Source organism: Cololabis saira, chromosome 4, assembly GCF_033807715.1.
Source record: "Cololabis saira isolate AMF1-May2022 chromosome 4, fColSai1.1, whole genome shotgun sequence".
Lineage (NCBI taxonomy): Eukaryota > Metazoa > Chordata > Actinopteri > Beloniformes > Belonidae > Cololabis > Cololabis saira.
In genome coordinates, this window is record NC_084590.1 from 35,777,131 (window position 1) to 35,797,923 (window position 20,793).

Genomic DNA, 20,793 nt, shown 5'->3' on the forward strand with positions numbered 1-20,793 from the left:
TCTGTTGGCCCCCCCGTTCAAATTTTGTGCACACCACGCCTGTCAAAGTCACATTATTTGAATCTCAACATCTATGTCTACATTCTGACCAAAAATTATCTTTCTAGCTTTTACGGTTTGGCCGTGAGCTCGAGTTACAAATAAAAATTATGTTCATTTTTTGAATGTTTCCTCACTCTAAACAATTAGAACCTACCCTCTAGATTTGACAAAAAAGTGATTTCCAGTCCTCGCTTGAGGGCTCATATCTTGAAAAGTGTACATTTTAGGAAAAAACAGTTTCAGGTTTTGAGAGAGAAGAGAAGTTTTCCTCCGTTTTGAAGTTTGAATGACAGTTCTACGTGCAAGTATGAGAAAGATATGTGACTCAGAAAAAAGGGGAATTTTGTCTTTTTTCTCGACATTTTCCCATCCGCTTTGAATGGCGCCATAGGAATACATGGCAAAATGATCTCCCCATTAGTTTGGAAATTTGAAAATGTTTTTGCACTTCTTGCAAAAACTATTTGTGCCATCGCTCTGAAAATCTACAGGGGCCTCATTTAAAATGGAGTGCGTAGGATTCATACTAAAAGTGCACGTACGCCCAAAAGCCGAAAATGGCGGGCGCAAAAAAAAATCCGGATCTATAAAACCGCGTGCACGCAGACTTCCACGCAATGTTCCCTTTATGAATCACAGTCCACCTGGAAAGCTGCGCAGCTGACTCCGCCCAATATCCCGCCCTCAACACGCCCATAAATCCATATGGATGAGACTACTGAGCATGCGCAGTGGCTTCCTGCAGCCTGTTAGGGATGAATCCGGATGAATGCGTCAGAATGAATGAACGTGTCGAGCCACCGTGCCACTGAATTTCGCTGAGATCTGAGATCTAGAAGTTGTGGATGATGTGGAGAGAGGACAGTGAAACTACATTATTTGGTGGTCACAGTAAAAGTAGGAAAAGTATATAAAATGAAGCGAGTGAGTGGCAGCACGTCGTTGCTGCCCGTTAGTGCCACGATCGCACGACGCAATTTCCACTGGGGGCAGGGGAGACATGCCCCCCCCCCACTTTTCAAAATGATGTATTTGTCCCCCCCCCACTTTTTACAGTTTAAAAACTAACGGTAGGCTCAGCAAATCATCAAGACACTCGGGACGGCGGCCCGGCAGCCCCCGCTCCCCCTCCTCCCTCCCGTCTCCCCTCAGAGCTGCTCTAGGCTGTTTTATGGTTCCGCGTTATACCAACGCAGAGCCTACGGCGTAGGGTACGCGGCGACGTGCACCTACGCCGGACCCTACGGCGTAGGCTCTGCGTTGGTGTGACGCAGAACCATAATTCCGGCTTAAAAGTAAACAACATGAGCGCACGTACCTGTGCATGACAGGCAGACACACACAGGGAGAAGAGACTATTTCTTTAATTTTTATTTTTTTTAAAACTTTATCCTTATGAACGCAATTGTTATATAGTCCAACTTTCCTTATTTTAATCAGAACACTTTCTTTTTTCCTCTTCGGCGTGGAGTAGTGGGTTCGGAGCGGCATTCCAATTTCTCGCATTTCTCAAAGCTGTGGGACTAGTTACGCGCCAAAGTTTTTACGGAAGAATATGGAATAAATAAATTGTAAGCCTGAGCAATAGTATGAGTGCCTCGTGCTGCGCACGAGTCACTCCTCCTCCAGAGCTAGCATCCAGCTCTGAAGGAGTCGTGCCTCGTGGCGAAGCCGTGGCACTAATAAAGGGATTTCCAAACCTGAGACACTAAAGTATCACATGCCAGCCCCAGACCGTATCCTGTCGCTGCCGTGGTAACATTAATGGTCTGAAATGGACAAACACTGTCAGATCATTGATTTCAGTCATCGTGAGCAACTAATGCTGGTGGATTTAGAATTGTTTGTTTTTTTTTTCTCCTGCAGCTTCCTGGAAATTACATCATCATTTGTCATTTTCTCGCAAGAGCCTCCACGAGTCTGTGGAGAATAAAGCCGACCACTTACAGCAGACGCTAATCCATAGCCAGCCATCACCTCATTTCCCAGACGTCCACAGAACATGGTGACTACAAACGGAAGCAGATAACTGAGGATTCGGGAGAGCAGCTAGAAAGACAAACATCAACAGTGCAAGTGCAAAAGCCATCAGCTGACAGGTAATATTTCAAACACAACCTGTAATCAATAGCCATTGTCTCTGCAAGAGTTATTGCCTTTACTTCTGCAGACTGCAGAAAACTATAATCGACTGAAACTTCCCAAACTCTATCTTAAAAACTCTCACAAGCTTTTAACTTTTCTTTTTGTTTTTAGCAAAGGAAGAGTTTTATCAGTCTTTTCATGCATTCAGCTGCATCAGCCTCCACACATCCTCTTACAGACAGAACAGGGCATGCAAGCAGTGCCAGTCCTTACCAGAGGGCCTGTCATCCTCAGGATGTGGTACAGTTCCTCCCGGTGGGCCGCGGTGACCCCGCTGCGCGCCCACCTCCAGCAAAAAGGCTGGTCACTGGACCCCTCCATGTCTGCCGAGCGAGATACTGAAACACCTCTTCACTAATGCGTCTCCTCTTTTCTGATGTTTTATCTGTGTTCTCTGGATGCTGCAGAGGACGGAGACCTTGCTGCAGTCAGAGCTGACCTGGAAGTAAACCAGAGCCAGCTGCAACAACACAGATTGTAAAACAAAGGCAAGAAAACACGCTGCAATCAAAACAGACCTCAAGATGGAGAACTTGAAAGCGAGAATGTTCGAATCTGTTTGATTGAACGGGGTAAAACACAATGAGCCTCCCCTGGTTCTGGCCAGTGGAGGGAATTCTCCAAGAATAATCAGATTTCTAACAATCCAAAAATAAAACGTCTACAGAACGGCCGACCAAATACGGACATGGCTGGAGACAATGAAAATGTAACTCTCTGGAGTCTGTAAGGTCTTTGGGGATTACTCAACATTTCAGAACACGGTAAGCAGCTGTAGGAGCAACAGAAATTAAAACATTACATATAAATACCATTGTCGAGACATTTCTTATGACAAACAATAAAATCAGCCTCTGGCAGAAGAAGAGGATACTTAAGGACTAATGAATACAAAAGCAAAGAACAGTCCACTGCGCAAAAACTACACCTTTAATTGATTATGATAAAGTATTTATTAATGGTTTTACAAACAGCATTGTTTCTTTTGCCGTTCCAGTAGACAGAGGTAGTGTTCTAAGCAGTTTAACAGTCTTATGCAGATTAAAATGATAAAAATGCAGACCACTGAAAAGAAAACGCATTCAGCAGTAACGTGGCTTGTTCCTCACCAGATTTGGTAAAGTTGAGTCAAACTGACATTGTTCAAATTGATAAATGACAGTTAATAAGTCCACAACGGTTAAATGTGGCTTCACGGCCTGATTCCAAACATGGGTTCAACCGCTCCAACGGTTAGGTCGTCTCTGCTACTGCGTTGTGGGAAAAAATGGATCAGGAGCAGATGTTGCATTGATCGAGTCCTCGGTTAAGTTGGCCTTCGCAGAGTGAATCTCTGGTAAAGGCACGAGGAAGTGCACGCTCACTCCCACAGCGAGAAGAGCCACCGCTGCAAACGCCACGAGGCCACGTCTGATGATCAGCTGGCTGGTGGAGAGACGAGGACCTGTCAGCTGCGTCTCAGAGCTTCCATCCTTCTGCTCTGTGCTCACAAACGTGTAGCCATCTGAAGACTTGAGGGCATAACGGTTATTACCTCATCATGTGTAAAACATTTAACTCAACTGCTCCAGAGAAAATATTTCACAGGGAGGCAAATAGACAACACACAGTAATAAACCTCGTTAAAAAGCTGATAATGAAGCTACTTACATTCTCATTGTTTAATGCCTGGCCAGGAATATTGTTACTCATATTATCTAGCATGGCATCTGTGGCTAATAGTGTCATGGGAGACTTTGTCTGAGCCCGTTTCACAGCCTGAAAACCACAGGACACAAAAACGTAACTGGCACATTAAAATCACAACATGCCAGTAATGTGTTTATTGAGACCCTCGATGTGCTGATTGTTGGATTGGCCAATACAATACCTCCTCTGTCATTCTCTTCCAGTTCAGCCGGAAGATTACAACGATGTAGAAGATGGATTGTAAAACGACGCAGATGAGCAGTCCAAGCCAAAAACCTGCAGAAAAAATAACAAATGGATTTGTAAAAAGGACAGCAGGCCTCACTTGTGATATTCTTTCTGTGCAAAAGCTCTAACAAAAGGCATTTGCGTCATAAAATTACCTATAATTCTCATTTCTGCAACAAATATGAAAGTCACGCTCAGTGAAAGCCCTATGCCATAGTATCCAACAAGATTAGCCACAGCTGGTATCTTTTGTTTGCCTGTTCCCAAGAAGATGCCAGTGCACACACACTAAGATGAGGAAGAAAAAAATAACAATTTATATGTTGACATACTGTGTAATTTTCAGTTTTTGGCACTGCGCTGCAAATATGTTTGTTATGCACACAAGACAGGCTGGTGCACTCACCACAAGAGCGTCGAAGAACTGAAGGAAACAGTAAGCATTCATCAAGTTCGAGACCAGACGTGCAATATTCCTGGAAGTAAGGTCTCATATTTAGAGCTTTCCAAAAACAATCTTTGTATGTATAAAAATGTTTTAAAATGATGGGGGAGGACTCGGTATGTCAAGTCAGTAGGGAAAATGAGTGAACAAATATATCCAGGAAGTCATTAACCAGTCTAATTTTATATAGCACAGTTAAAGGAATTATAGTGACCGTAAATTAGTCTATCTGAAGATTGAGAGATTGACAGAGATACTGGATTTGAAGTAGTAAAATGAAGGAAAGGTTCCTCAGGGAGATTTTATGACAGACAACAATGTTTTTTTTTTTTAACATGTTTCTTTATTGGGTAATCCATGTAAATTATATTACACAGTAAACATTTCTTTTAAAGGGTTCGACAGAATACCCCGTTTTTTATATTTTACCATACACACTCAAAAAAATAAATAACTAAATAACTAAATAGAATAAAAAATAAATAAATAAATAAATAAGGACACAAGACTTAACATAACAAACACCCCAAAACACACACACTGCAAAATACGTAATTATAAACAGGTCCCAAAGTAAGTACCGATTACCAATCAGACTCTGACTGAAGACAATAATAATAGGAAAAATAAAGTAATAAACTAAAATACAGGACACGCAAAACAGCAGCAACAAAAAAAAAAAAATTAAAAAATAAAAATAAATTAAAAAAACAAAATAAGATAAATAAATAAAAATTAAAATAAACTGACGTAAGAGGAACCCTAAAAAAAAAAGAGACATGGTTAGCAATATCATACTTCTCTGTAATTAAGTTAAATCAGATTAAATTAATCTTCCAAGGATGCCAAAGAATTAACAAAAGAAAGAATAGGTTCCCAAATATAAGAGAACTTATCAGAGCAACCCCTAATACCGTATTTAATTTTCTCTAAATATAAAAATGACATCAGGTCTTTCAACCAAGAATTGGGAGATGGAGGTTTTTGGTCCTTCCATTGAAGTAGAATACGTCTTCGAGCTACAAGAGAGGAAAAAGCAATTATATTGATCTCCTTCTTAATAAAACTATTAAAATCTTCAGGTACACCAAAAATAGAAATTAAAGGGCTAGAATCCACCGGTTTATTAAGGGCTTTTGAGAGAGTATTATAGAAAGATGACCAAAATGAACATAGCTTTGGGCAGGAAAAGAACATATGTGTATGGTTAGCAGGTGATAAAGAGCATCTGTCACATTTATCACCTGTATCAAACAGTCTATGAAGCTTGACTTTGGACATGTGAATTCTGTGTACAACCTTAAACTGAATCAATGTTAGCTTGGCACAAGATGAGGTATAATTAATTCTGTCTAGGGCTCTCTGCCACCATTCAGATGAAAAAATAGTACCAAGCTCTTTTTCCCAAATATTTTTAACTGTTAAAGGAAATGATAATGATGATGAGATTAATTTGATTGCATTTGAAATGTTTCTGCGAGCTACAGGTAAAGATAAAATTGTATCGACAAGCGACTCGGGCAATTGATGAGGGAAGTTAAAAAAGTTATGTTGAGCAAAATTTCGAATTTGAAAGTATCTAAATAAATGAGATTGTGGAAGGTCAAACTTTTTTTTAACGGTGTCGAAAGGAGCAAAAACTTTATCAATGTAAAATTGACTAAAATAAACCAGACCTTTCTCTTTCCACGCAGAGAAAACAGGGTCGAGAACCGAAGGAAGAAATAAATGATTGTCACAGATAGGTATCAGTGGCGAAAGAGAGGTGATTTTAAGGTTACGTCTAAACTGCTTCCAGATCTTTAAAGTAGATGCAACAATTGGATTGGAAATGTGTTTAGCAGAATATGAATTTAGAGGAGCACAGATTAAGGTTGATAAAGAGACTGAGTTACAAGAGTGAGCTTCCATCTGACACCAGTCTGTAGTTGGAAAGTTGTACCAAGTATGGATTTTTTGAATATTGGCCGCCCAGTAGTACATCATCAGATTAGGTAGTGCAAGGCCACCTTTTTCTTTGCTTCGTTGTAGAGTAGAATATTTTATTCTTGAGGTCTTTCCTGCCCAAATAAATGATGAAATAGCCTGATCGAGTTCCTTAAAAAAAGATTTGGGGAGGAATATTGGTAAAGACTGAAAAAAAAACAGAAATCTGGGTAAGACATTCATCTTAATGGAGTTGATTCTTCCTAAAAGAGAAAGGGGGAGCGTATTCCAATGCTTAAGATCAGATTTTATCTCTTTGACCAACTTCATAATATTATATTTATAAATTAAAGGAAGACTATGAGAAATATTAATACCCAAATACCTAAATTTGGAGGTGTTTAGTTGAAAAGGCAACGCTTGAGCCGGAATCTGTTTAGCCACATTATTGAGAGGAAAACACTCGCTCTTATCAATATTCAACTTATATCCCGAGAAGGAACCAAAAGTTTGTAAAATATCAAGAATCTTATTAATACAGACAGTAGGATTAGAGATATAAAGCAACAGGTCATCCGCGTATAGTGAAACTCTGTGTTCTATCCCATTCCTATTGATACCCGAGAAGAGCGGTGAGCTCTTCAAAGCAATGGAAAGCGGTTCGATTGCAACGGCGAAAAGCATGGGCGACAAGGGGCAGCCCTGGCGGCAACCGCGTGTTAAAGGGAAGAACTCAGACCGAGTAGAGTTGGTAATCACACTTGCAGTAGGGGCACTATAAAGCAATTTAATCCATGAAATATATTTTTGACCAAATCCGAATCTTGTAAGAACTGAAAATAAATAACCCCACTCTACACGGTCAAAGGCCTTCTCTGCATCCATAGAAACCACCAATTCAGGATATTCTGTAACAGATTTTGACATTATTATGTTAAGTAAACGACGAATATTACAAGATAACTGCCGACCCTTTATAAAACCAGTTTGGTCAGTGGAAATAATATTTGGTAGGCAGGGATCCAGCCGGCCAGCAAGGATCTTCGCTAACAGCTTTATATCGGCATTAAGCAAGCTGACAGGCCTCCAACTGCTGCATACTTCCGGGTCTTTATTTTTCTTTGGGATGAGAGAAATTAAAGCTTGATTTAAAGACATTGGGAGAGTGCCACACCCTAGAGAGTCATTAAACATGTCCAGCATCAAGGGGGCTAACTGGTCAGAAAATTTCTTCAAGAAGTCAGCTGGGAAGCCGTCTGGGCCTGGTGCCTTACCATTTTGCATTAATTTAAGACTGGCTGTAACCTCTTCTAAACGAAGTGAAGCATCCAAGTTGTTTTTAGTTGTTTCGTTAATTACAGGAAAACCTAAATCATCTAAAAATGTATCCATTACAGTGTTCTCAGGTGGAGCTTCCGATTTATACAGATTGGAATAATATGAGACAAAAACATTATTTATCTCGTTTGGATCTGTAATTAAGGTTTGAGGGTCTTTCCGAATTTGTGCGATTGATCTGGAGGCAGACTGATGCTTCAATTGCCTTGCTAACAGTCGGCTAGCCTTGTCGCCATACTCATAATAGGTTCCTTTTGTTCTCCTTAAAAGTAGTTCTGCCTTGTTTGTAGAAATTAAATCAAATTCAGTTTGAAGTTTAAGTCTTTCCATCTGAAGAGTGGGATTAAGAGGTGATGAATGTTGTCTATCAATATGCAAAATTGCTTCCATCAATTCTTGTTGTCTCTGTTTCCTCTGCTTACCTGCTCTGGCACTGTAAGATATAATCTCTCCTCTTATTACTGCTTTTAAAGTTTCCCATAGAAGCGAAGGAGAGATTGAATCAGATTTATTATCTTGTATGAAAAATGAAATCTTTTCAGAAATAAATCTACAAAATTTGTCAGATGATAATAAACCAGTATTAAATCTCCAATTTAAGCGCTTTTCACTTTTTGGAGACAACTGCAGATCTAAAAGAAGAGGGGCGTGGTCTGAGATAACTATTGCTGAGTATTCACATGATTTGACTGAGGATATTATTGTTTTGTCTAAAAAAAAATAATCAATGCGGGAATATGTCTGATAAACATGCGAATAAAATGAAAACTCTTTTGTTGTAGGGTGATGAAAACGCCACACATCCACACTACCAATTTGATCCATAAGTGTAATAAGCGTCCTAGCCATATTGGAAGGGGTTAGGTTTTTTGGGTTTGATTTATCAAGAATAGGATTAACAGTTAAATTAAGGTCTCCCCCAAAGATAAGATGATGCGAGTTCAGGCATGGGATTGATGAGAATAAGGAAGTCATAAAATTAGGACAGTCAAAGTTAGGGGCGTATGCACAAACCAGAATAACAGGAGTTTGGAATAATACACCTACCACTATAATGTAACGCCCGTTTGGGTCTGATATAATTTGTTCCACGGAGAATTGTAATCGTTTATGTAGTATTATGGCGGTACCTCTTGAACGATTATTAAAATTAGAGTGAAAAATTTGTCCAACCCAGGGTTTTTTCAGCCTGGTATAATCACATTCACGCATATGGGTTTCCTGCAGAAAGGCGATGTCTGTTTTTATATTCTTAAGATGTGAAAATACTTTCGCTCTTTTGATGGGCCCACCCAAACCCTTGACATTCCAGCTTACAAACCTGATGGCTCCTAGCCCACCTACCTGAACCATATTAATTGTAAGTTGTAAATCAGAATAACAGCCTTTGGAATAATATGATGCACCTGTGTATTAACCAGATTTAGTAAATAATTAAAGTTAGATGACACCAACAAACCAAATGCAATGGCGTTAATGAATAGGAAAAAAGGGTTCCTCTTAAAAAGAAAAAAGAAAACAAACAAACAGAAAATAATCCCCACCCCACACACACATAGTTCAACTGAAACAAATGTCCCAGTTGACATCTTTAAACTTAAAAAATACTTATATACTTGTCCTAAACCCATCCTAAAAAATAGATGAGCAAGCAGGAAATATAATATACCACCGGTTAACTGTGGTTTAGTTTGCTTTTATAACATAAAACTATTAATACACCTTTTGTAATATCTTAATCCCCAAATAAAAATGCTAAACTACACTGATTTATGGAATAAGTTCGCCATCTTTCAAAAGGGAAAAGGAAAAAGGAGAGAAAAAAAAAAAAAAAAAAAAAAAAAAAACAAGACTGCAATTGCGTTCTGTAAATAACTTATGTTATTTAAACAGTCTTACATTTGCACACATCAGAACACCACACCCACAATATTGAACGTCTCATAAACTGAGGACAATAGTATTTTCTCCAAAAGATCACATTGAAAATAAATGTTTGTCCCTTCGGTTTTTAATGTCAACTCAGTTATCAAACACGGCGGGTTCACTTCAAAAGGCGCAAACAGGCGGAGTAACGTTACAAATCATTCATATTACTCAAGTCCAATGATGGTTTGCTCCGCGGAATCTAAGCGGGTCCGTCCATAAAATGATCTGTCCATTTATTATACTCAATATAAGGATCAGGTCCGATTGCAAGCTGCACCAGTTATCAAAATTAATAATAAAAAAATAAATAAATAAATAAGTAAATCGGAACAAGATCACTTCTACAAAAGTTAGGACTGCTCTTAATTAAGAAGTTTCAAATAAGTGTTTAACCCAGCAAAATAACTGTTAATCATGTCACCTCATAGAGGAGGGAAAGAAAAAAAAAAAAAAAAAGTAGCTAAGGGGAAAGAGAAAAAAAAAGGCTCTTGGAGACAGAAGTCCAGTCTCTTCACTTGTTTCTGCTATCTCGGTAGAAACCCTCGGCGTCCTCAGCGGTGTCAAATATACGGGTCTGACCGTTGAATGTAACTCGCAGACGGGCGGGATATATCAGTCCAAAGCGTATTCCGTCTTTGTAGAGCAGAGCCTTCACTTTATTGAAGGTGGCCCTCTTCCTGGCAATTGTGGCGCTGAAATCCTCAAAGATCCTGATAGGATGCCCACGATACGAGACATCTCGGTTCTTCTTAGCCCACAGCAGCACACGTTCCTTCTGGATATATCTATGGAAGCGGACAATGAAGGGACGGGAGCCCTGCGTCGGTTTCGGACCCAAACTGCGATGCGCCCGATCCAGTTCCAAGTCTGCGTCCAGCAGAACCTCTCCGGCTACCTCCTGCAGCAAAGTTGTCATAAAGAGTCGAGGATCGTTCCCCTCCATTCCTTCTGGGATGCCGATCACTCGGAGGTTCTGTCGTTTGGAGCGTGAGATCAGATCCTCAACTGCCAAGTGCAGTTTCTCATTCATCTGGGTGGTTGTCTCCAGCTTCAGCTTCAAGGTGGCTACCTCGTTCTCCAGCGTCGTGATTCCGTCTGAATGAGCAGTAAGTGCCTTTTCCATTCCAGATATGGTGGCAGTGTGTGAAGCCACAACATCAGTGATTTTTTGGAGAGAAACTTGAATTGGTGCCAGAGCAGTATTTAAAGTGGTGGTTAATTCATCTGTAACACTTTTGCGTAGTTTCTCCAGTTCTCCGACAAGCATGTCGAGAGTTAGTGGTTGACAGGTAACAGCTGATGCACAGCTGATTTCCTTATCCAGCGGATTGAAATGTTCCGTCAGTTGTGATTGATTTTTGTTGCGAGTTGTGTGAGACTTACTCATTTTTGCTCCAGAAAAATCTCAGTGCAAGTTCTTAATTCACAAAATTTAGGTGTATAACTTGAAAAACGGCTTAGTATTCAAGAGCAAACGCCACGCGTCCGATCACCCTCTCCTCATAACCGGAAGTCCACCCAACACCCAACAGACAACAATGTTAATGTATTCTTGTTTTTTTTTCTTCTTCCAAGTCTTACAATAACTGTTGAGTCATTCAGTAACAGTTAAGAGTCGAAAATTGACTTTAAGAATGCTGGATATTTACAGGAGAGAAAATGAGCAAATTCATTTTCTTTGGTTCATTCTTTCTAAGACCATAAACATCCATGTGTAAACTATTCCAAATAATCCTGCAAACAAACGTACAGTAAAAAACAAGCTATAAAAATCTTCTTTGAGGAGGTAACATGGGGACAAAAACATCAGGTTTCATTACTCCTACTTCTGAAAAAAAAGTCAAAATGATCCAAAATATTGATTAAATATTGAATAAATATCGATTTTGTATTTCATCATTTAAAGAACTCAAAGAGATGGCATGAATAGCCATAATACATAAAATATAACATCCATCCATCCATCCATCCATCCATCCATCCATCCATCCATCCATCCATCCATCCATCCATCCATCCATCCATCCATCCATCCACCTATCCATCCATCCATCCATCCATCCATCCATCCATCCATCCATCCATCCATCCATCCATCCATCCAACAGCCAAAGCAAATGGCCTCATATTGCAAATATTGAGGCATTCCTCCCAGTTGGATATGCCTGAAACACTTCCACGAGGGAGGCATCCTACCCTCATCCATCTGGCTAAAAAGCAGCTCATGTCACCCGAATCGCTCCCGTGTGACGACAGCTGCACAATTCAATTCAATTCAATTCAATTCAATTCAATTCAATTCAATTCAATTCAATTCAATTCAATTCAATTCAATTCAATTTTTTTTGTATAGCGTCTAATACAACAGATGTTGTCTCTAGACGCTTTCCAGAGACCCAGAACATGACCCCCGAGCAATTATTACACAGACTCACTCATCAGAGGTGAAGATGTAGCCGATCACCGTTTTGGTAGAACCAAGCACAATTCCTTCAATAACTGCAAAGCTACCTGGAAAAGAGGAGCTGGGAAATCTGTCAAACAGCAGAAAATGTTGAGGAAATGAATGCTTATCTTTACATACTGATGCACTAGCACATCACATTTATCACGGACCTGCAAGGGTAAGTGACATCTTGCTGGTGAGAATTGCTCTGGCTGTGTCTCCTGCACCGAGAGCATTACCAACCCGTGCACATGCTGCAGCTTGAACTCCAAGAGGGAACTATGGGTTTATGATTATTCAAAAATGAATAAATGCTTGTAATGCGATAGTGTTTTTATAATGAGCATGTTGAAGTTAAACTACAGCTATAATATATGAGTATTTGAAAACAGTGACGATACATTACCATGTAGATGATAAAAGCCACCATTATTACGGCATGCTGGGCTGCAAGCTCATCTTCACTTAGCATTCCTGATCATTGCAGATAAAGACAAAATCACAGGCTTTGCAGCTTTTGTTTAGTTGGTGGTGGTATACATTACTGAAACTAACATAATAGAAAATTACCTGCAAAGAATCCCCCAAACTCATAAAGCCACCACTCAAAGCATTTCATTAAAGTGCTGGGGATGGCCAGCTTCATGTAGGAGCCCCACTCCTGCAGTGATTCTGCTGACCAGCCTGCAGGGGGAGGGAGACCCTCATTTATATCATGTAAATAATTAACAAAGTCCTATAAGTGAGCAGACCAAGACAGTGATTGACATCCTTCACCTCTCCATGTTGTTACATGCAGCTTCTTCCACCAAATGTAGCCAAACAGAAACACACAGATGTAAATCTGAGACAAAGTGTTGGCTGCCGCAGATCCGCTGGAATACATGGATGGGATGAAATCACCATGTGTGTGAACATTTTGAGATCACAACTAATGTGTGAACTGTGTGTGTGTGTGTGTGTGTGTGTGTGTGTGTGTGTGTGTGTGTGTGTGTGTGTGTGTGTGTGTGTGTGTGTGTGTGTGTGTGTGTGTGTGTGTGTGTGTGTGTGTGTATGTGTGTGTGTGTGTGTGCACCTACGCGACTCCCAGATTCAGCCAATAAAGGAAGATGTAGTTTGTCACCAGGTTTGCTATGTTTGCCAACGCAGCAGCATACATTTGTGGCAGAATTATACCCTGAGAACATAAACACCAGCTGATAAGAGAGTACCATTTACCCTTCAGAGGAGTAATTAGATTAATTTGGGGAACTCATTGGAATTCTTTGCAACAGGAGAACAGAATATGAGTACAGGATATTAGCGCACCTGGTTCTGCAGATAAGACACCTGTAGATTAAATAAAAACATTGCCTAGAAAACAAAGAACTGATATTAAACTTTGAGCTCATATTAACGTTAAGATCTGATATATTTGTACATAAAGATGATGGGAATGTTACAACTCACTGGTACTGCAGGAAGGAAGGCTGTAATATACAGCTGAGCTATTCTGAAGTTAAAGAAAAATGCTGTGTTATGATCCAATTAATTATAAGACATTTTTTATGGTACTTTGCACTGTTAAGTAAGATCAACTTATTATTTTCACCAGTGGCAGGAAATGTTAGTTAAAGGGGACCTATTATGAAAAAACACGTTTTTTCTTGCTTTAACATATATAAAGTGGTCTCCCCTCAGCCTGACAACTCAGAGAAGGAGGAAAGCAACCAAATTCTGCAGTGTCTGTACAGCCGCCCGGATGAGCCGTCCAGTCTGATGTGGCTTCTACAAGCCGTTCAGATTCTGCTCCCTTTCATTACGTAACCAAAATGCAAACCACGCCCACAACTAAACACCGTGTCCTAACTGCATGCGAGCGTCCGACTATCGCGTCGCACTGCGTGACATCGGACGCTCTCTGTCCATCTCCCTCCAGCCAGCTGCCACTTTATTGAGGTTTTTGTTGTGAAATGAGGAGGAATCATAGAGATAACTTCTCATTTCAACTAACTGGATCAGCCGTTCCTCATCCATGTATGTTTCCTACAGCGCTTTCCACCGGCTTTCAACGCGAGCGGCCAGTTAGGACAGTCCAATAGAAAATGGAATTGATTTTGTCGCTGACGCTCGCTAACATCAAATGCAGTTAGTACACGATGTAACTCCGCCGGCCGGAGCTTCCGCCATTTTTTCGTAGCGGTGTGTCGCGTCATTCAGGCAGCCAATCAGCACAGAGCCTCATTATCATAGTCTCCCCGTTCACACAGAATCCTGCATAGATAATGAGGTTAGACACTAGGAAGATAAAGACATGGCTCAGAGGCTGAATTTCTAATTTATTTAGCAAAAACAATCAAAAGCTTGTTTTTAAGACATTCAACGCCTGTTTAAAATAGGTATTAGATGCCATAATAGGTCCCCTTTAATATGTTAAGATGGTGCTTGTTGCAGCCGAGATGATAAGGCAGGGGACCTTATCATCTTTAGCTTTCAATCATTACAGAAGCATCGAGTTTAAAGTTCAGCCACTCTTCGTTACCTGGCAACCTCAGAGTCCTGGCCTAGACATAAGAGGATGGCTTCAGCATTTATAAGAAGCCCCCAGCAGGGGAGACAGAACAACAGCAGGATGATGATGCCTCGTTGGAGGATCACTCCCACCCGCAGCAGGTTCTTACCCCCAAACGTCTGAACAAAAGCACACAGACAAACGGTGTTAATCATTTAAGACACATGAACAGTAAACAGTTGGGACTTGGAGTGAGTTAAAGTTTAGTACAGGACAAAAACGTATGCATTTTCCAGACCTGAGACACCAACGTATCACATGCCAGACCCAGGCCACATCCTGTCGCTGCCGTGGTAACATTCAGGGTCTGAAAGGAATGTTTAACATACCTGAATGACTCTGATGGACTCTAATGTGATATATAAATATTTAGCTTAAAAATAAAAGACATTCTGGGGATTGTATGATAGTAATATTTAATATTCTGCTCAATCCCGTAAAATTACATCTCCACTTGTTACTTCCTTGTGTGCAGTAAGACATGGAACCATGTTGATAACGAGCACTTACAGCAGAGGCTAATCCATAGCCAGCCATCACTGCATTTCCTAGGCGCCCACAGAACATTGTGACCACAAAAGGAAGCATGTAATGGAGGATTCGGGAGAACAGCTGGAAAGGCAAACAGCGGTGATTATGCAGCTATACACCAACTCAAATGTAATTTACATACAGTAACACATTCATTTCATGGTGATCAATTTGCATGGCTGTTGGGCGCACCGTCATTGAAACATGGTTTAGTGTTGTGCTGACTGACCCTTAAACAAAACAGGCATGCATGTACCCCTGCACAAATCTACTTTACACAAAGAGCACCTTATAGGCAGTAAAAAAAATAAACCATGACAGTACTCACCAGAGGCCCTGTCATCCTCAGGATGTGGTACAATTCCTCTCTGTGGGCCACGGGGACCTTGTTGCGTACCCACCTGCAGCAAAATAGCTTATCGCTGAAGCCTTCCATGTTTGCAGCTGCTGACTGTAGCGTAGCTTTTTCCAGTGAAGCTTAGGTCCCGTCTGTCATGTACTTCTGTTTGACACTCTCCGGGACAATATGAACTGTTGGGTAAAGCATTTCAACGTCTTAGATAGTTACTAATTAATTAACAAGAGGTCAGGTTCACATTGTTGGCAAAAAGAAACACAAACAAAAAAAGGTTACAATGTAAAACGACAGTTAGTACTTGCAACATTAAACAGAGTCCATCTTCTCCTATACACACACACACACACACACACACACACACATATATGTATATATATATATATATATATATATATATATATATATATATATATATATGTATATATATATATATATATATATATATATATATATATATATATATATATTTATATAGACTGTAGGTAAATGTCAGAGGTCCACACAAATTAAATAGACATTTAACTTCATTAGAGTCACTGCAAGAGTGGTTATATGGCAAATAGTCACAACTGTGGGAAGCATATTAAATCACAACGGGCCCTCTCTTCATATCTGTGTTGTCACATATAATAAGTAAACGGAAAGAGGATGTGCAGTCATGATTATTCATGAACGGCTTATGCATTTTAATGGAAACACCTTCCCTTTGAAGAAGTCCATCCACTTCCCCGTCACTTCAGGCAGACAGTCATTAAAGAGTTTGAACCATATGACATGTCAATGTTTCATATTCCCAGAGTCCCAGGAGATAGTAGTAAAGTTACCCGGTCGATGTGTTGGCAGCATCCGCAATAAGACGCAGCCCTCTGCTGCAATCAGGGTGAAAAAAAAAAACATTCAACCAGCCATCTGTGAATGTGTGACAGCATATATCATTGTACATATGGCTCCTGTTACAGGCATAGAAAAAACACAAGAGCTGCACCACCTCAAAAATGGAGCATAAATCTTGTCAGATTATCAATCATTTCACAGTTTCCTTAAGGATTTCAAAATGGAAACTGCCTCAAAATTCCCATCTATAAAAATGATATGTCGCCGTCAAGCAATTATGCTTGAGTATGCCTCAAAACGAGTAGGCCCTGGTCATGTGATCTCTGGGACCTGCTGGGGACGTAAGGCTGCAAAGGGTCTCTAATATATACCCATTTAAAGGGGACCTATTATGAAAAACACGTTTTTTCTTGTTTTAACATATATAAAGTGGTCTCCCCTCACCCTGCCAGCAGAGGGGAGATGAAATCCCATGAATTTCTGCAAGGTCTGTGACCCCCGCCCGACAGAATCCCCCAGTGTCACGTGATTTTTTTGAGCTGATTAGAATCTGCGCCTATGGTGACATCACCATAGGCGCAGAGGTTCGGCCTCTGCTGCTGAAACCACGCCCACAACCAGCTCTCTCCGCCGGCTGGAGCTCCGCCATTGTTTAGAAGCGGTGGTTGTTTCCACAGCGAGGGGACAGTAGAAATTAAGTTTTGCATCGACATTTACCCTCATAAAAGGATCAGTTCCAACAGCACGGACCCGGCAACTGCACACGAGTCAGCGGTAAGTTCCTTTTTTTTTAATGTTATTTATATTTGTATGATCTTTGCATGGGCTAAGTATTTAGCTTAGCTCCGGAGCACCGGCGCCGCATACAGAGCTGCGGGGGCTGCTCACGGACCGGCCCGGCTCCAGAGTTCCCTAACGGAGCCACTCACTCGTTAGGTAAATTAGTAATACATTTTTTCTGTCTGGTTTCAGATCTTCCAAGCACCTGAAGCTGTTCAACGACACCTTCAGAAAACGCACGGTCCTTCCTTGAGCCAGCAATAGTGCATAAATGTTATTTATATACAACTCATATTTTATTTTTTTAACAATAAAGTTGCCATTTGTGAAAATTCAGTGTTGTGATTTATTTACAGTTAACATGATTCATCTGTCTTGTAACATAAGAAATGATGAGAAATCTTCCTCTGTGAAGACGAGGTGACTAAAGGCTGATTTATGGTTCCGAGTTACACCAACGCAGAGCCTACAGCATAGGGTACGCGTCGATTTAACGCAGAACCGTAAATCAGGCTTTAAGATCCTTTTACAGCGTGTAACTGAATGCGAGCCTCCGACTATCACGTTGAGCTGCGTGACATCGGACGCTCTCTGTCCACACTGAAACTGTTAAACTTGCGGCCAGTTAGGACAGTCTAATACAAAAAAAATAAAGCCATGGAATTGATTTTGTCGCAGAAGCTTCTCACATGGGACACGTTTTGTGTACGACGCAGCCGGCTGCTCTGGCCGGAGCGAGGCTTATTCTCCTCCCCTCCTACACGTCATTCAAGCAGCCAATCAGTGCAGAGCCTCATTATCATAGCCCCCCCCGCCCTTAAAATGAAGCACAGAAAAAGGCTTTAGAAGCGGTAAAACTAGAGACAGGGCCCACAGGCTGAATTTCTGATTTATGTAGAAAAAACAAGCTTTAGATTGTTTTTAAGACATTCAAGACCTGTTTAAAATATACATTAAATGCCATAATATGTCCCCTTAAAGCTCTATATGTAGAGACTTGCAGCAGCGTTCTGGACGACCTGAAGACGTTACAGTTTTTAGAAGGATCAAGCCTGGGTTTAAAAAAAAAAACAAAAAAACAAATAGAGAATCTCAGGACAGTGCTTCCTGAGTAATATCATCCACCCAGCGGTAACCCATTTTATTTATCTTTATAAAAGCAGAAATGACCAGTCAGATTCCACCACTGCCACATCCTCAAAAATACAACTTACTAAGCTTTGAAAGCTTTAGTGATTTATGTTTTCTTAAATAAATTTTTAAATGTATAAACAACTTAGAACCTGAGCCACTTTGTCAATTTGTTGAGAGACAAAACAGCAACAGAGTCACTGCATTGCAAAATCTTGTTCTGCAGGCCAATTTTCGGCAGTCAGCCTTCTCCTATAAGAGCTGTAAACTCTGGAACTCACTGCCATCAGAAATTAAATCCATCTCAGAGTTTGACATGTTCATCACCAAAACTAAAACCTTGTTAAAGAAAAATCAAAACTCATCTGTAAATAGTGTGTATATTTGTGTGGGAGAGTGAGTGAGGGAAGGTTTTATATCACAGAAATGCAATATTGCATTATTGTATTATTGAATTGTATGGTCTTTTTAATTGATGTATATTAATTTTATATTGTACTGCAAATGTTGTGGAAGAGCCCAACTGGGGACTGGAGTTGAGAATTAGCACTAGCTATAAACTCTACATGCATCACATCAGCTGCAAACTTGTATCTATGTTTGATTGCATTGTCCCTGTCAAATAAAAAAATAAATAAAATAAATGTATTGGGGCAGCAGTTGCAGCAGTGATTTAGGTGGTAGAACAGGTCATCCAATGATCCAAGGATTGGCGGTTCGCACCCCGCTCCCCCCAAGTCATCAGTCGTTGTTTCCTTGAGCAAGACACTTCACCCTCCCTGCCTCCAGTGAGGCCCCGCTGGCATGTGAATGTGTATGAATGTTCAGTTGAGAGGCTGTTGGTGTGGATTAGCTATCACCACGTTTCTGTCAGTCTGCCCCACGGCAGCTGTGGCTACATATGTAGTTTAACATCACCAAGTATAGAGTGAATTGAAAATATATGACCGTTGTAAAGTGACCTTTGGTTCCATGAAAGGATATATGAAGGATATATATATATATATATATATATATATATATATATATATATATATATATATATATGTATATATGCAACTTCTTATTATGAATGAAAATGTTATTATGGTTCCAACATGGGCTAACGGCTAATCCTGCTAATTTACTGAATACTCGAAAGCAACTTACTTTTGAATTATCCCAGCTGATACACTGAAACTTCTGTGGACGTAATGGCAACCAGAAAGAAGAAAAAGGAGATAGTATAGGCTGCTATCCCCACGACCTCGACCCGTCTCCCTCCGCACCCTCAGATAAGCCAACCGTGAGCAGTGCAGCTAACACCGGCATTATGGAAATTACGGGAGGAGACATGATCATGAAAGCTATAGCCGACATGAAAGTGGAGTTTTCGGGGAACTTTGCAGGGGTCCTGACGGCCATATACGATATTAAACAGGACTTCAGCGAATTTTCCAGCACTCACGGAGGCAGAACAGCGCATTGGGGATACTGAGGATAACGTAACTGCTCTGCAAAAAACAGTGACCACGCTCCAGAAGCAGGTAGACTATCTTACCGCTAAGGCTGAGGATCATGAGAACCGTAGCCGGCGCAACAATCTCCGTCTCATCAACCGCCGGAGGGAGCAGAGGGGCGCGACGTAGCAACTTTTCTGGAGAGATGGCTTCCCGAGGCGCTGGGCACCGATTACTTTCCTTACCCGCTCTTCATTGAACAAGCCCACCGCCTGCAGGGCCGCCAAGACCGTAACTTCCCCGAACCGGTAATAATGCGCTTCCTTAACTTTAGGGATAAAGAAAGGGCTATGCGAGCAGCCAGAGCTAAAGGAAAGGTGATGTTTGAAGAGCAGGAGGTGAAATTCTTTCAAGATGTTGCCAAGGAAACACAAATAAAAAGGAAGCGTTTTGATGAGGTGAAGCAGCAGCTCAAAGCCCTGAATGTTCAATACGGGATCCTACATCCAGCCCGGCTCCGGGTGACACACGCAGGTCGGTCCCAAGTTTTTGACAACCCGGAGGATGCTGTGGCTTTCGCCCGAAGCCTCTCCGCCGGTCGGTCGGATTAAAGAGTATGTTACACCGTCACAGATGCTGAGGATAATGACTAGGTAATGCGATTTTTTTTAACTTTTTTTTTTTTTTACTTTTCATACTGATCAGACAAGCAGCTGTTTACTCCTCTCCGTGAAACGCGGCCGGTGCACTGCCATGGAGAAATATTGTCTGCTGATTTACTGTAACTGTTGAGTTGAGGTCCATGATGAAAACTTTATATTTTTTTATTTTTCCTTTTTCCTCCCTCTATTCAAGACTCTTTGAAACGATATATTACTCAGGGCCAGTGTCGTTTTTAGCTATGGGCTTCCGAGGCTGGAGCCCCGAATGGATTTCCTCTAGCCCCGAACCTAAAACACACCCAAAATTTTTTTTTTTTTT

At 40.8% G+C, this 20,793-nt stretch overlaps 2 protein-coding genes across 2 annotated transcripts in view; both read right to left on the reverse strand.

The window, feature by feature from the left end:
- Positions 1–2,578, reverse strand: part of LOC133441878 (multidrug and toxin extrusion protein 1-like) — a 63,002-nt gene extending 60,424 nt beyond the window's left edge. The window contains 3 exon segments of the mRNA XM_061719611.1: positions 1,743–1,811; positions 1,990–2,091; positions 2,401–2,578. Coding sequence (XP_061575595.1) covers positions 1,743–1,811; positions 1,990–2,091; positions 2,401–2,508 — 279 coding nt within the window. The 5' untranslated portion in view covers positions 2,509–2,578.
- A 543-nt stretch (positions 2,579–3,121) lies between these two features.
- Positions 3,122–16,500, reverse strand: LOC133441877 (multidrug and toxin extrusion protein 1-like). Its single transcript, XM_061719610.1, has 18 exons — positions 16,453–16,500; positions 15,599–15,801; positions 15,250–15,351; positions 14,978–15,046; positions 14,710–14,858; positions 13,638–13,680; positions 13,497–13,541; positions 13,268–13,365; positions 12,966–13,063; positions 12,759–12,872; positions 12,595–12,662; positions 12,359–12,467; positions 12,178–12,253; positions 4,511–4,580; positions 4,260–4,392; positions 4,058–4,152; positions 3,838–3,945; positions 3,122–3,698 (listed from the first exon to the last, which is right to left on the reverse strand). The coding sequence occupies exons 2-18, from the start codon at positions 15,704–15,706 to the stop codon at positions 3,435–3,437; spliced, it is 1,749 nt and encodes a 582-aa protein (XP_061575594.1). The 5' UTR covers positions 15,707–15,801; positions 16,453–16,500; the 3' UTR covers positions 3,122–3,434.
- Between the last annotated feature and the right edge of the window lie 4,293 nt (positions 16,501–20,793).